A 14,707-nucleotide genomic window follows, 5' to 3' on the forward strand; every position below is an offset into this window, starting at 1 on the left:
CTGGGATGCAGAATTGACTTCATTGGCTCATCTTGTTTGAAAATGCTTGGCTTATACATGTACTTCTGCAGTTACATCTTGTTCATTCTCCTTACGTTTACAAGCCAGAAAACAGGGTATTTTGAATCATAAAGGATTTCAAATATAAAAATATGTTTTGATGTCTGTGAATTCTATGCTCAAAACAGGAATGTGTGTCATGCATACCATAGGAGTGTCATAACTATTGTGTCTGTCTCTATGGAAGCCTGAGGCATGATCATCATTGTCTTTCCAGCCTCTCTTTCAGACATTTCATACAATATGTTCATTCACAATTTTATTAATATACTGTATGTAAATTGTGAATTGCAATGTTTTATTGATTGAGCCTAGTTAGTAAGTAAAAATGTTTAATTGGCAACTTCTGGGACTTGTTAGTGGTAAAGAAAACAATCCTGGAGCCAAGTCCTTACTGTTTATTTCTTACAATTACTAACTGTTAAATTTGCCCCTGTATAGCACAGTAAGGTTTTTAAGTCATTACAGGGAAGTTATTTGAAAAAATAAATACACAAATTATATTAAAAGATCAAAAGCTATTTCTAAAAAGGGAGGTAACTCTAGGATATGAGCAGATAATAAAACAAACTGTGAAATGCTGTTAGTACCCTTCTACAGGTGGAGAAAATAATGTTTGCTGAGTTTAAACAATATTTCTGTTGCAGCAGAGAGTAGAACTACGACTCAGTGTTCTTGGTATCCTTGTTAGAAAGATACTCTGCTCCCCATAGTCTGAATTCATTGTTTGAGTTTCCAGTGCAAAGGTTAGTTGAAGAGAACAAAGATTAGTGGTCTCAGATTGCTTGCTGATTATTTTTTTTTAATTATTTTATCTCTCTATCTGTATATATGGAAAAGAATGAAAAGATTTAAAGCTTGTGTCAACATATACTCAGAAGACCAGGAAAGCATACAGTAGTAGTTCTGAGTCAGTCTGGAGTTCACCTTCTTTCCATATAGCTAAAGCTTGCATTGTTGACTTGGGTCCTCCATTAAGCAGAAGTTTAAAATGAGTGGTGGAGAAAATCTGTCCTCCAGGCACATGGAGGAAGCACAGTGATGCTTACAATACTTTGGTGGAAAGCATCTGGGATGGTTCTTAAGGGATTTCTTTACTTGTTCATTGTCTTTTTGCTGTTATTGTGCTGATTTCTGCATCTGTAAACCAGACAAAACATTAGTGAATAGTCCTAAGAAAAAATGTTGGCTTCTCAATCAAAACTAATTTAAGATATCTAAATAATAATTGTTTTCCTGGTAGGTGCATTTGTCAATTATATAAATGCAATTCATGAATTCACTCTGAACTGCCTTGAATTGCATTCAGCTGAGTTACTCACACAGTAATTATCTATATAGAGGTACTACATAATATGGAGAAGGGAGAGACAGTAAATAGGAGAAGTAAAGTAGACATGTTCTGTATTCTCAAGTTAAAAGTGATGCAGTAATGATTATAGAATTGTAATGCTTTGTTTGGTATACATAATATTTCAGTGCTGTGCGAGATAAGGAGGTCAGGTGTGTTTCAATAGCCATATTTTAGTGCACAAGTATTCTTGTAAACTACAGATAATTCTCTTGTGCTTTGCATACTTTTTTTTTCTTTTTTCTTTTTTTTTTTAAGTAAAAGTACTTGCATAGAAAACAAATTAAAAAACAGATGTTTTTCCTAAGCTTTGACCTCTGTTGTAACTGAGTTCTCTCAGGTTACCTGGTAGAAGGCAGAAGGGTGGAGAGTGATTATTGAAGCTGTGGGAGTGACAAAAAGGGCAAATCTCTGCATGAGAGTTACAGAAAGTAAGTACATAGTGACTGTGTGGTACGGTGTTAACGTTGCATCTGGCTTAGATAAGATTATTTTCTAAGAGTCTGTGTGAGTTATATATATCTTGATGGGTTAAGTTGGTGGTGCCAGGAAAATTACTGTGATTTTAGTACAGCAAGTCCTGAGTTTATTCTTATGACACTGAAAATCAATATATCTAATTATCATGCTATTTTAATCTGAAAACACCTGAAATGTGTTAGTGCATGATGTCTGCCTGACCTAAGTCATTGAAAATCACCACTTAGACTACTGAAGTATCTCGTCATATTAGTCTGATTGGATATTCTTACATTCTTACAAAAATACAATAGCCTGGGGACTGGGCCCTTTCTGTTGGAGAGTTCCTAGGCTGAACCATCAGCCCCCTCTAGGAAGAGCAGCATGCAGATGGGAAAGTCTGCTTAGTTCAGCAAGGGGAATATTTAGCACCTGTGTTAAATACTGCTTTTTCTTCAATAGGAAGTGATGCCAGAATTGTACCGGAAAGAGGCAGAGGGAGAGAGAGTACATCTTCACTGGGGATTAGCCTGGTTAGATTACAACAGATCTCAATTTTATGTAAGCTAGACAACACCTGCAGAAAATACTTCTACCTTTGATCCTTTTACAAGCCAATTTTGCAGAAAAACCTGACCATATTTTTCCCACCACCACACTTTTAAATTTCTATATACCAAAATAATTTCCTCCCTTCCCCTGAAGTCATTATTTCGCTCCTTCCCTAAAAGCAGTTTATTAAGAACATGTCTTGGCAGAAAACCAGGTTTATGAAGCTGCCCAGAAAGAGGGTTTTGCAGATGCTGCTCACTAGTGATTTCTCTCTTCAGATTTGTTAGCTTTCTCAATTGCTTTTATAGCCTAGGAACGTCTTTATTGGCCAAGTGAAACTAATCAGAATTAAATGAAAAAATGGACCCCAATCCTTCTTGCTTTCCTGAGAGAAATCACGTTAGAGTAGATCAGATTCCGCATCTCCCCCTCCCCCCAGAAGTCTGAATATCTGCTTCATAGTACTGCTTATAGTATTTGGTTAAGGATGTGGTGCTTCAGCTCTTTCTCTGAGTTAGTTATTCAGGTAATTGGCTGAGTAAGAGTTATGGATGCGAAAGCACTTACGAAGTGAATAACCGGACAGGAGACTGGTAAAACAGGGGAAGCAACAGTAGTAAAAATAAATGCAAAACCAGATCATGTGCTCTTGTTTTGAGATTTGAGGAGAAAAAAAAAGAAAAAGCTGTAAAGAAAAAAAGTGATAGAGTGACTGAGTTTAATTATTAGTCATTTGTTTCTTTCTAAGAAGAAAAAAGGGATGTTCTTATTTCTTCAGCCAATAGCTAGTGTATTCCTTTTACTTCATATGGCTGACATATTTTGGGTCTCTGCCACCAAACCACAAGCTGCTCTATGGTTTGCACTAGATTTTGGATGACTGACAAAACTCACTGAAAAACAAGTGCTATTTGTTTTCCTGTGCCTAGAATTTAACGGGAAATCAGGAGACTAAGTTTCCAATCACTTGCTAAACAGACCCAGATGCGAACAGAGCGCTCTGCTAGAAGAGTGAGAAAGGATAGGAAGTGCATGACTAGTGATAAATATAGTATAAATAGTGACCTTTCACTATTCAAAGTAAAATGCTGTAGATTTTCAGCGTTGTGTAACAGTGTGAAGAGGAATTTGAAAGGACAGTTACGTTTCTACAGAATCCTGGGTTTGTTTTTTGTTTAAATCTTCATAGTTCTACTTAGTAGCAGGAAATAATCCCATGGTTGCCCTTTTCCACTTGGCAGAGTTCATATTTCCCCTTCCCTTTCCCATACCATTTCCGTGCTTTTTGGAAGGAATGTGAAAATACCGTTAGGTGTCTAATCAAAAGCAGTGTTTAGTAAACAGTAACCTTTATTATGCTTGTCACAACAGTAAAATTCCTCAAAGACTTTCTCATTTGGCCTGATTTACCTCCTGACAAAATCACGCTTTTCTAGTCTGTATAACTGTTTTCCTCCCAGAAATTTCAGAGGCTATATATGAGAGCTGTTCTTGGCAGTCAACTGGAAGGATTTTGTCAGAAGTAGAGATGGTAGAAAATGAGAGTGCTTAATACATGTTTAACAGTGTTGCATTGTCTGCATTCAATAAAGTGAAATGTGAAAGAGCACAATAGTCCTAGTAAAGCATCTTTAAATACTTGGATTTTTTTAATTCCAAGTTCCTTCAGGAAATGTCAGAGAGGAGAATTGATATTTTTGACTTATGAAGCTGTGTTCATTGCAAAGAATTCTGTGTGGTAGCATGATGTCCCAAAACAGGGGACTTTTTTTACAGCACATAAGTATCTTTTCCTTTCAGCGTAAAGCACTTTCATCTGGAAAGAAATCTTTCAAAATTCCCAAGTTGCTGGTAAATACCAGAGGAATCTATGCAAGTCTCTGTGCCTTAGTTTCTCCTTTCACGGGATGGTCAGGCCCTGTTCTTTTTTGGAGCTTGGTTTGCTAAGGTTATCATATTAGATTCTCTCTAAAATCTCTAAGAACTGCTAAGGCAGTTCATGTTAGATTCTCTCATGTCCTAAGTGATTTAAGCCATTTTTCAAAACTCACGCTTCATGCTTGGTGTTTCATTAAGCTTCAAGGGTGGGCTGTTTTCATGGGTCTTGGCTCCAACAAAAGCTTTGTGTGCATCCTGGGCTTTATGTTAAATCAAGTTGCGAGAACACGGAAAGAAATAACATTCTGGCACTTAGAGATTGGAGTAGACCCACTGTGCAATAGGCTTAAGTGTCTGGAGCCAGATTCCTGTGCTGATTTTTGTCTCTTCTATATTGTCATAGTTCCTTCCTGTCCTCACTTGCTTCAGTTGATGGGGTTTTTGCAAGTGGAAGTTCACAGAAGCAAGCAGCACATTTTGGCAGACTACTGGTGTTGGTGACGCAGAGATAATAAATCACAACAGGTTGTTATTTAGTCACTGATTCCAGTGGAAAGTATAGCTACACTTCCCTAGATATGCTTTAATTCACCCCTTCTCTAGCTAGTTTGAATCTAGCTTGAAACAAAATTCCTGAAAAAGCTTCTGCTACCTTATTTTGTTCAGATGAACTGAATGTGTTGAACCTATTAAGATGGTATTAGATTACTGTGAGGTGAGTGAACAGTTGCCTGTATATGTTAAACTCCTGCTGAGCCCTAAACTTTGGGGACAAATTTATCCTTCATGTCTTTTTTTTTTTCCTTTTTATCACAATTCTTCCTATGATGGTTCTGAAAATTGCATTGATGTGGTTTCAACTTAGATGGAAAATTTCTAGATTTTCTTTCCAGATGCATATAAATATGCGAGTGTGATCCCACAAGGTTCTAATTCCTATCAGGTTCTTTGATAGTTGGTGAACTCAACATCTCTTCAGAAGCAGAATTAAAATTTGCAGATAAGATAATGCTGTTTCCTTCACATTTGTTTTAAAAACAGTGTGAAATGGAAGTGGAATTTTGTCATGATTTTAAGTGGTCTTGAGAACACCAAACTTAAAATGAAAAAAATATACCGCTATCTGAAAGCGTCTTATCTTTATAGGGAATAATGCGAAGCTGATAGATGCTGCACGAATGTGCAGCATGTTCTATGTTGCATCTTATTTCAAAAGCAGCCACTTACCAAGAAGAATTGCTCTGTTTGTGATTATTGTATGCTGATTTTTTGAGCAATAAAGGAAATTTTTTTTGAGTTTCAGAGTACTTGATCTTTTTCCGTTTGTGGCTTTGCTTTTTCTCTGTAAGGGGTCTGAAATCTGTCAAAGTACATTATCAGAAAACACCGAGTCCTGACTCTGTGTAGGCTGCTATGAAAGTTGGTGCAAGATTTTTACTTCTATTCTGAGTGGATTTACTCTTCTCTGGCATGTTCTGTCATGGATCTGACACTATCTAGAAACATAAAGGGTGCTGCTTTTTTTCTGCTGATTTGTTTGCTCCATTATGTATGGCTTTTTTGGTCACTTGTGCTGGAGGGGCCTTGGTGAGTGGCTGTTGCTGTGAGGGGAAGGAATGATTCATGCTGTGGACACTTAACTTTGTATTTCAAGTCAATGTCCAAAGGTATCTGACTCTCTCAAGGCTAAATTATGAGCTTGCTTTCTACTTGGGTGTTCTGAGTTACAGCTATATTAAATACTTAAAATATCATAAAGCAATAAAATAAAATAAAATAAAAAAATCCCAGTATATCAGGTTCAAAGAAAAGAAAAAAAAGACACAGAACTTTAAAGACAGAAGGAAATAGGTAAAATAAGAAACAGCAGTTGCTGTTTTGAGTGGCTGTAGTGACATGCTTACCAGTGAGATGACTTATGGCTGGTTCTGAGGTGCTCCTTCCGACGAGCAGTAATTGGTGCAGTTTGGCACTTAATGCCAGGTAGCTGATGTCCCAAGGTGCCTTGGCAGCACTGCAAGAACAATTTTTGTGAGACTGGAAAGTTTTCTTTAGAGACGCATAAGGGTTTTGTTTTTTTTTTTTCATGATGAGAGATCCTTGAAGTTTCCTTGCCTCTGTGCAGTGCAAAGAAAATTCCTGTTTTTCCCAGTGGTCAGCACTGGGGACCACTAAATTACATCTAGGTAGTAATATGTGTAATCGAAGTAGGTTCCTAAATACGTTTTATTGCTTGATAGCTCAGATTTTGGTAGCAAATGCAAGATGCTGCACTTGATCCTCATTCCCCCTGACTGCAGAGCCTTTTGAGCTGCGTTCCTTGCTGTGGAATACTGCCGTCTGTTGACGGTGTATTTTGGGCCTGCAAACTGATTTTCCACATCAGACTTGGAAGTTCCTCATTTAGCCTCAGAAATGTGGCAAAGCATGTAGATGACCTTAGCAACAGGGGATGTTTCTGGTGCAGTCATCTTTAATGCCCGCTCAACAACAGGAAGAAATAGAGCTGGGGTACTTTTTCTACTCTGCAACCTCTGGAAGTAACCACTGAAGGAGATGAAGGCAGGAGATAAGAGTGAACATGGTGGCAGTTTCTTAATCAACCATTAGGCTAGGTAATGTGTGCTCATGTTAAAATTGTTGACATACTTCTAAGCATGTAAAGCATTCTTTGGTTTGAATACTCTGGCTGCCATGCCTGAAGTACTTCCAAGAGGGCTGCTTTTGGTTTTTTCTGAAGAGTAAGCAGTTAATGTTCGAAGCAGGTGTTGAAACAGTGATGGTCGCCTTTTTTGGAAGAGTTTGTTGAATTCTTTCCAGAAAAAATAACGTGCTTGGCCCACTTAACTTTGCCTTAGGTCCGTGTAGTAAAAATCCTAACATTGGCAGGAACAGCAGAACTCTGTGCTTCTTTTAAAAATGTAATAGTGAAACCATTAATTTCTAATAGACTTCGGTTTGTGATTAAAAAATGAACAATGATAAGCTTCATGTCTATATAAAGATGTTTACTATATGATCATTAGTTGAGGATGTTAGTGCAAGACTTCTTGGTGATTCTGCTTTTTGTCTCCCAGTTTCTCTCTGGTAAGACTCAGAAATTTGGGTGTAGTGTTCATTGATAGGATGTGTCCTGCAGGAAAGCATTTGTCTTGCCCCAGAATTATGCTGAATATTTGCAAGTTTTAATTAGTAATAATTGGAAAACCAAGAGCTTTGAGGAAGAAACCTATTGTTAACAGACACTTAAATATTTCAAATCCTAAGTAGAAAATGCAGTGAAAATGCATTATTGCAAGCAAATGCATTTCTTTAGACAATATTTTAGAAGTGTTAATATTTTCCTCTCGAATTTTCCTCAAATGTCTTAAAAGGTCACACTGATAATTCTTGTCTCTGACTGACCATGGAAAATACCAGGCCCATTATAAATTGTGTAAATGAACATCAATTGCTGTCATTCTTAGATACACTGTAGAAATTTTTTGAGACAGTTAAGGAATCTTGATTCCTGGCAGTGGAATGCCAGTATCTATCCAATATACCTGTAAAATAGTAACCGATGAAATCCTTAAATCCAGCAATTTCTACTGACAGGAGAATTTTCTTTTTTAGGCTAGGACTCTACAAAGATGTCCCATGTGTTTGGATAGAAAAGACAGCATAGTTAAGAGGTGCTGCGTAGGCTGTCTGCACATGACCTGTCTTGTACTGACAGTGTGGTCTTTGTCCTGTAAGACAGGGCACACTGTGATCCAATGCTAGGAGCATTATTGAGATACTCCATGAAAACCAATTCATGGTGTAACTGCTTCTAAGTAATGGAATTACAAAGTGAATACTATTTGCTAAGTGCTACTTCTTAAAGCTAATATGTTACCATCTGTTCCTAGTGCTGTAGGAGAATCCTGGATTTTCTCTTATGTTAGAGTCTACTTTTTTTATTTGGGAAGGGTGGTATATTCTGTGTTACACAAGATAAGGACTTTAAAGGAAATGTGTTCTGATGGTCATATGAAAAACAAAAAAGGAAGATCATTTGGAATTGAAATAAGTATTAGTTTAAACTTTGAATGCTATTCTGGTGGGGGGAAAAAGGTCTTCTCTTGAGCAGAGTGTGATACATGAATAATAAATACCAATAGCTGGAAGCAAGGAGAAGAACTTTTGAAATTCCTTCCACATGCCAAAGGGCATAATTTATATGTTTACTTAGACAAATACTTGTATGTGCTGAACAGTTGATATAGAATATCACAAAATAGTGCTGTGAAGTGAACAGGAGATACAGGGAAGATAATGGCTAGTTGCTATTACTTAATTTTATCTAATTGGAGCCTGACTTCATATAACTTGTTTAAATAATTGCTATTGATAAATTGTTTAAAAGGCTAGAGGGATACCTATCACCATTATCCTGTGATAGTGTATAAATAATACTCAGAAGGGGTTGGAAATTGTTGCACTGTGCTTTTTACTCTTTTGATCAACGTTGTTAGTTTTGAATTCAAGGAAGTAATACACTTTTTTTTTTTAACAAAGAAATCAAGTTTACTAGAAAGCCTTGATGTTGCAGCAGTATATATTAATATTGGGATATTTTCTGCCTCCAGGCTTCTGTCTGACTTGTGCTCAGGTGCAAGAACTCATACACTCTGTATTTTGACAATTTTAAGCACTGTTTTAGTTTTTCTGGTCAAGATGTAAGTTAATACAACCTATTTATAATGATTTTTCTAGAGATGCAAGTCATCTGCTTTATGTGCTAGATCAAAGCATTTCTTTTCTTACTCTAAGTAAAGCAACAGCGTGTATTTCTGTAGCCTGTCTCATTTCTTACTGTGTCTCTCCATTGGTCTTTTCACTGTGCTTGAACTCATGTTCTTTCTGATTTGGAAGTTACTTCAGTAGTTCCCAGGTTTATTGCGCTTCACATACTTCTCTCCCTTCACTTACCTGGACTCTGTTGTTTTAACCCCCTCCCATTTCCCTGCTGTCTTCCTGCTCTCCCCTTCTCCTCCTATTCAGCACACATGCAGCATTATTATACTCTGTCAGCAGCTGACATCTGTGAGTGGTTCAGAGATCCATTGATTTGGCTGCCATATGCACTCCAGCCGAACTGACAGGTTGGGAACACTGTGCTGCTTAAAACAACGACGTTAAAGTAAATAATCTCTGCAAATGAATCATTATGCAGATGTTAAAATGCATGAAATTTAGGCGTGAAGTTGGAAGTAAGCTGTAAACGTGCAGCTAATTTGGGTGTGCCAGATTATGTTGCTTAAATGGGCTGCATGTCTGTGTGGATAAATGTACTGCATTAAAATTGTGTTTTTATTTTCATCAGGTGTCTTCAGGTTCCATTGTTTGGTTCGAGAAGGGAAATTTCTCTTTGTCAGCAGAAACGGAAGAAAAGAATTTTCCTGAGAGAAATGAACATCTGTTACAGTGGGCCCAGAAGGAATATGGAGCAGTAACATCTTTCACCGAACTCAAGATATCAAGAAACATCTATATTAAAGTAGGAGAAGGTAAAACAAACAAAAAGAAAACAGGCAAACAAAACTCAACAGAAATATTGGAATTTCTCAATCTTGAGAATAAATTTCATTGTAGTATTTCATTGGTTTTTTTACTTTGATTGTTAAACAAACCTCTCATTTTCCAAAGAGATATGTTATGAAGAGTATGAGGCAGAGAAATAAAATCAAGTCTAAAGACCAGACGTTAGGTTTAGTCCGCTTTTAAATGAATTTTGGTGCCATAATTTTATGCTTATAAATGCAGGTACAAGATCGTTGGCTATAATCTTCCAAGAAAAAAAATATTCACATTTTAAAAGAAGAATACTACTCATGGTGATTATTTGGGTGCCTTCAAGATTGAAGCGTAGAACCTGAGGAAAGTTTTTAGAAACTTTCTGAAGGCTATTTCTAGAAATACCTGAGTAGTCTTTTGTTTTTCTTATTCCCTTGTATAAGGATACAGACTACTCTGAACAAAGAATTATTGTCTTTCTCATGAAGTCACCTCAGCCTGATCTGATGTCTTTGTGTATTTTTACCTTGAGGATCAAAATTTCCTATCCCTATGAGCTGGGCTAAAGGGAGCTGGGAAAGTACTCCAGTGCCTGAGGGATTTCATGGCCCATGTTAGGGTGGGGCTTTGGCTGTATCTGTGCAGCTGAACAATATCAGAAAAATATAAAAATATGAATCTATGCAGTAGCTTCTGGCTCATGCTTACATTATCATGCTAAGGATATCTTCTACAAGAGATTTGTATCTGAGCTGTTCTTAAGCCACGGTGATACAACAGGCACAGCTTTTCTCTTCATTATGATCTTGGAATAAGGCTGTTGGTTCAGGAGAGTTTTATAAACTACTTATCTTTATTCAAATTTATTTTCTGGAACATATATAGATAGCAGAAGAAATTTATCAGCAAAAGCAACTTTCCACTATAGTACGAGATGACAGGGGGTGAAATTTGCTTTATTTGCAGGCATGGGATGTCATAAGATTTCAGTGTTTGTTACTTAATGGCCTGTTTCAGTGTTCTTTTAGTTCTTTGAAGATGTCATTCAAGTCTAGGCTAAACTGAATACAATGAGAATACAGGCTGGTAAAAGTGAATTGGAGCTGTTCTTTGCATTGCAGCTAGAGATCCAGCTGTTTTGAAATATTAGAAATCAGTAGAACACTTTTAACAACTTTCAAAAGGTACTGGGGGACTGAGCATTGACTAGCACCAGCAGACTGTTTAACTTCGTAGCACTTCAGCAGTATTTCTAGAGAAACTCCTCCAGAGTGGATCTAGTTGGCTACCAAAAAAAAAAAAAAACAAACCAAACCCAAAGTCTTCTGTGGCAAAAACACCTAATCCTCACCACCTGTATACAGTCATTAGCTTTCCTGAAGCATAAGGCTTGTCCCCCCCAAATCAGAGCATGGCTGTGTTGGTTTTATCCAAAACCTGCCAAATTTGTACAGGTTTCCCCTGCATGATTTTTGTTCTGCTTGGCACCAGTCTTGCATTTTAATGCCAGAAGATCATTCAGAAATACATTTATTAGGTTATTAAAGTGCTCTTGGAACGCATGTATGGGAGTAGTGGTCTCTGTGTTACAGAGATAAGCATTCAATTAGATATGTCAAAAAACATATAAAATTGTCTGTTGATTTGCTCATCTCCAGTCAAACAAAACAGCTAAATATGAGAGCTTTGCATCGTGTTTAGAGTATATTTAAACACAATTTAATTAGGAGTTAAGTACACAAAATGGAACTTGGCAAGCAACCAACATCAGTTTCTGAGAAGGCTCCTACAAACTAGCTCAACTGTAACCATATTTGATTTAGACTTGAATTCTTGGCTGAAGAAATAAAGGGGCGGGGGGAAGTGGAGAGATCATGCATGTGTATTCCTGCATAGGGAGAGGGTCCGTTCTTGAACTGTAGCAGTCATGCAAGAAGTTCTATGAAAAACACGTGGGACATGGACCTGATCTGCTTCTCTGCAGAGTGAACAATGGAATCGGTGAATTCCACAAATCACAGTGTATGCTGATAGGCAGCTCAGGCTTTTCCTACAAAAATCACACTACACAGTCAGGTACCCTCAGTTGCCAGTCTGTGAATTCATGGCTAGTGTTACTCATAAAAGAGGCTGCATGAAGTCATTCATTGCTACACAGCTGATACAGATTTTAACGTGGGTAATTAAATGAATACTGCCATTTTATCTTTATTCAAGTTAAAAATATCTGAAATTGGAAGATGTAACATTTTAGAAGTTGGTGCTCTAGCTGAATACAAGGAAAGGAAAATTCAAGCCAGAGGAAAAAAAAAAATCTGAAGAAGGATGATCTTTCACAGAATAAAACTGCTTCTGATGCCATGAGTCTCTGAAATCAGTTTTGAGGCTGTGAGTGAAAGGCAGCTGAGTATGGAAGCCTGTCAAAACTGGGTCGGGGCCAGGCACACCTGAATCTTATTGATTCCATCCATCAAGAGGCTGAGTGTGGCTGATCCAGCTCTGCAGGGGTGGTGAGCACAGTGGAAACTTAAACAGGCTAGAGTGAGAATTTTGAGCTGGGAGGCCCACAGAGGAGGGGTGTTGTGGTCAGCTGGACTTTCGTGATAAAAGAGGTGACAAAGTGATAGCCATGATAATTGCTATCAGATCCTAGAAGGCTGGACTGCTCACAGAAAAAGTGATGTTAAAGCATATTTTTTTGTAGAAGAGAAGCTGATTTAGTTCCTTGTGGCTCAGTAAGATATGACATACAGGTCAGGGAGACTTATCAGTTAGCTAAACGTTACCTCATGCATCTGGTATCACCGATCTAAATCCAGCGCAGGTGTGCTAGCCTGGAGGGCAGCCTATTTTCAACACATTTAAAGCAGAGGAAGAGTCAACCATAACATTAACAGGTCTAAAAAAGGCTCCGTGTACAGTCTGCTTACAAACTAGCACTGTGCTCCTGTCTTGGCAGAAGCTGGAGCTTCAGTCCTGTTGCTGAGTTGGTGCCCTGTACTCACTCATGCTTGCAGACTTGCTGGGTTTAATACTGTAGGTTTGTGCTCTGTGCTGTGGTTTGTCCTGCCGTTGCTTCAACTCAGTGCTTCACAGTGAGTGCTGCTAAGAGCTTCCTCCCTCCCTGCAAAGACTGCAGCTGCTTTCTGTTTTTGTTAAGGTGGTGTCACCTTAAAGTTGATGTGCTGATCTCTGTAGTGCTAAGGGCTAGTGAACTGTAAAGTGCTCCTGAAAAAAAGCCCTGCATTTTTTTTTTGTGTGTGTGTAGAGGAGTGGGAGAGGAAAATCCCAGATACCTTGCTCATCCTTAGCTTAGAGTTTTGAAAGGTGAGCTCTGCTTGGATGGGATTTTTATTGCTGAATTAAGCTGCTGCTGCTAAGGCTGCATTGCTATCTTGGAGAGTGACACCTGATTAACAGCTCTCGTTTGCACAAAAGTCGCATGAGTTAAAGCTGGGTGATTAAGTTTTATCCAGTTTAGCCAAGAACCTGTGGGTGACACCTAACGTGTATAGAAGAGAGCAGCTGCTGTCTGTCCTCTTTAAAACGAAGGTGTTGCCCACTGGAACTTCTAGGAGCAGCCAGCAGCTGGGGGCAGAGTCAGGGCTGCATGCTTGTGGCAAGCAGGGCTCACCGGCTGTGGGCCTACAGCTCACCTGGTGCTGTTGGAGAGGAGCCTCACCTTGGTGCCTGGGGAGATTAGGGAGGCCTGGGGCTTCTAGATGGGCTCTGGGCTCTGATCAGTTTAATTGCAGACACCTGAAGCAACATCTTGAAGTAACTAAATAGTACTGAAAGGGGGAAAAAAAAGGAAAAAAAGTATGGTGACCAAAGAAAGAAGAAGTGAATCTGTTTCTCTTACAGCCCAAATCTTGTCTTGGTAACTGATTGACAAGAGTAAATGCATTTTGGTTAAGACAGGGGAAGTAAATGTGTGTATCAAGCATCTACTGACAGAGTTAAAATGAGCACAGAAGAAAGGCGTGTGAGGAGCAGGGGCCCAGGCTGGGGAGCATCAGTGCTGGTGGCAGCGAGAGCAGCGGTTCCCTGAGCTGTGCTGACGCGGCAGGGAAGGGCCAGGAGCAGGAGGCAAGTGCTTTGCCATGGCCTGTGATAGCACGTGTGGTGATTACCCGCACACTGCTTAGAGGCTGATTTTTATGGGTTTAACTGTGTTGTAGCACAGCAACTGAGAAGCAAATACATAATATCTGTGTGTAAGCATAAGCATATATATATATAACTTCAGGCTCAGTATAGATCATTTGGGATCACTTTCCATTCTGCGCTGTAGTGGGAGGAGTTGGCAGGAGTGCAGCTGCATTCAAGGCTAATCTGGCAGGGCAAGCACCAGATGTTGGAGGAGTGCTTTGCTTGCACAGTATGAAGAGTTACTGCCTCATGCAGCTTTGACAGGTTCTGTACAAAAGGCAATAAGGTTAATATTCAAAAACTGCTTTGTGTAAAATCAGGAGAAGAAATTCTCCTAATTGTTTCCACTATAGCTAGGGTCACAGGAGTCTCTGAGCTTTCTGAGAAGTTGTGTACCACATGCAAGTGCACTTCAGGGATGACATGTCAGCTTCGATTTAGGAAGCAAATGCAAACAGTGATCTCCACTCAGTTTCTAGGAGTTTGTCCGCAGCTTTGCATGCGTAATGCATTATATTCTTTTACATATTTTTCTGTTGTGCTATTGATCTTAATAGGAAAGCCTTCTTTGTAATGAAAAGGTCAAAGTAGAAAGTAGGTTTGGAATTCTGTTCTTATAAGACTTTGTCTTGATCAAAGACTAAGTCTTGATTATGTGATAGTTAGTTCTTCTGTGTATTATTAATTCATATGTAAAGCTCTCTCAGAAATGAA

General features: G+C 38.5%; 1 protein-coding gene across 3 annotated transcripts in view; it reads left to right on the top strand.

The window, feature by feature from the left end:
- The window catches only part of TGFBR3 (transforming growth factor beta receptor 3), a 127,329-nt gene that overhangs the window by 79,659 nt on the left and 32,963 nt on the right, over positions 1-14,707 (top strand). For all 3 annotated transcript variants that reach the window (XM_031614808.2, XM_031614809.2, XM_090146369.1), the window contains one exon: positions 9,651-9,834. In XM_031614808.2, coding sequence (XP_031470668.2) covers positions 9,651-9,834 — 184 coding nt within the window. The remainder of the gene's footprint in view (positions 1-9,650; positions 9,835-14,707) is intronic.

This window comes from Phasianus colchicus, chromosome 9, assembly GCF_987193195.1.
Source record: "Phasianus colchicus chromosome 9, bPhaCol1.hap1.1, whole genome shotgun sequence".
In the NCBI taxonomy this organism is placed as follows: domain Eukaryota; kingdom Metazoa; phylum Chordata; class Aves; order Galliformes; family Phasianidae; genus Phasianus; species Phasianus colchicus.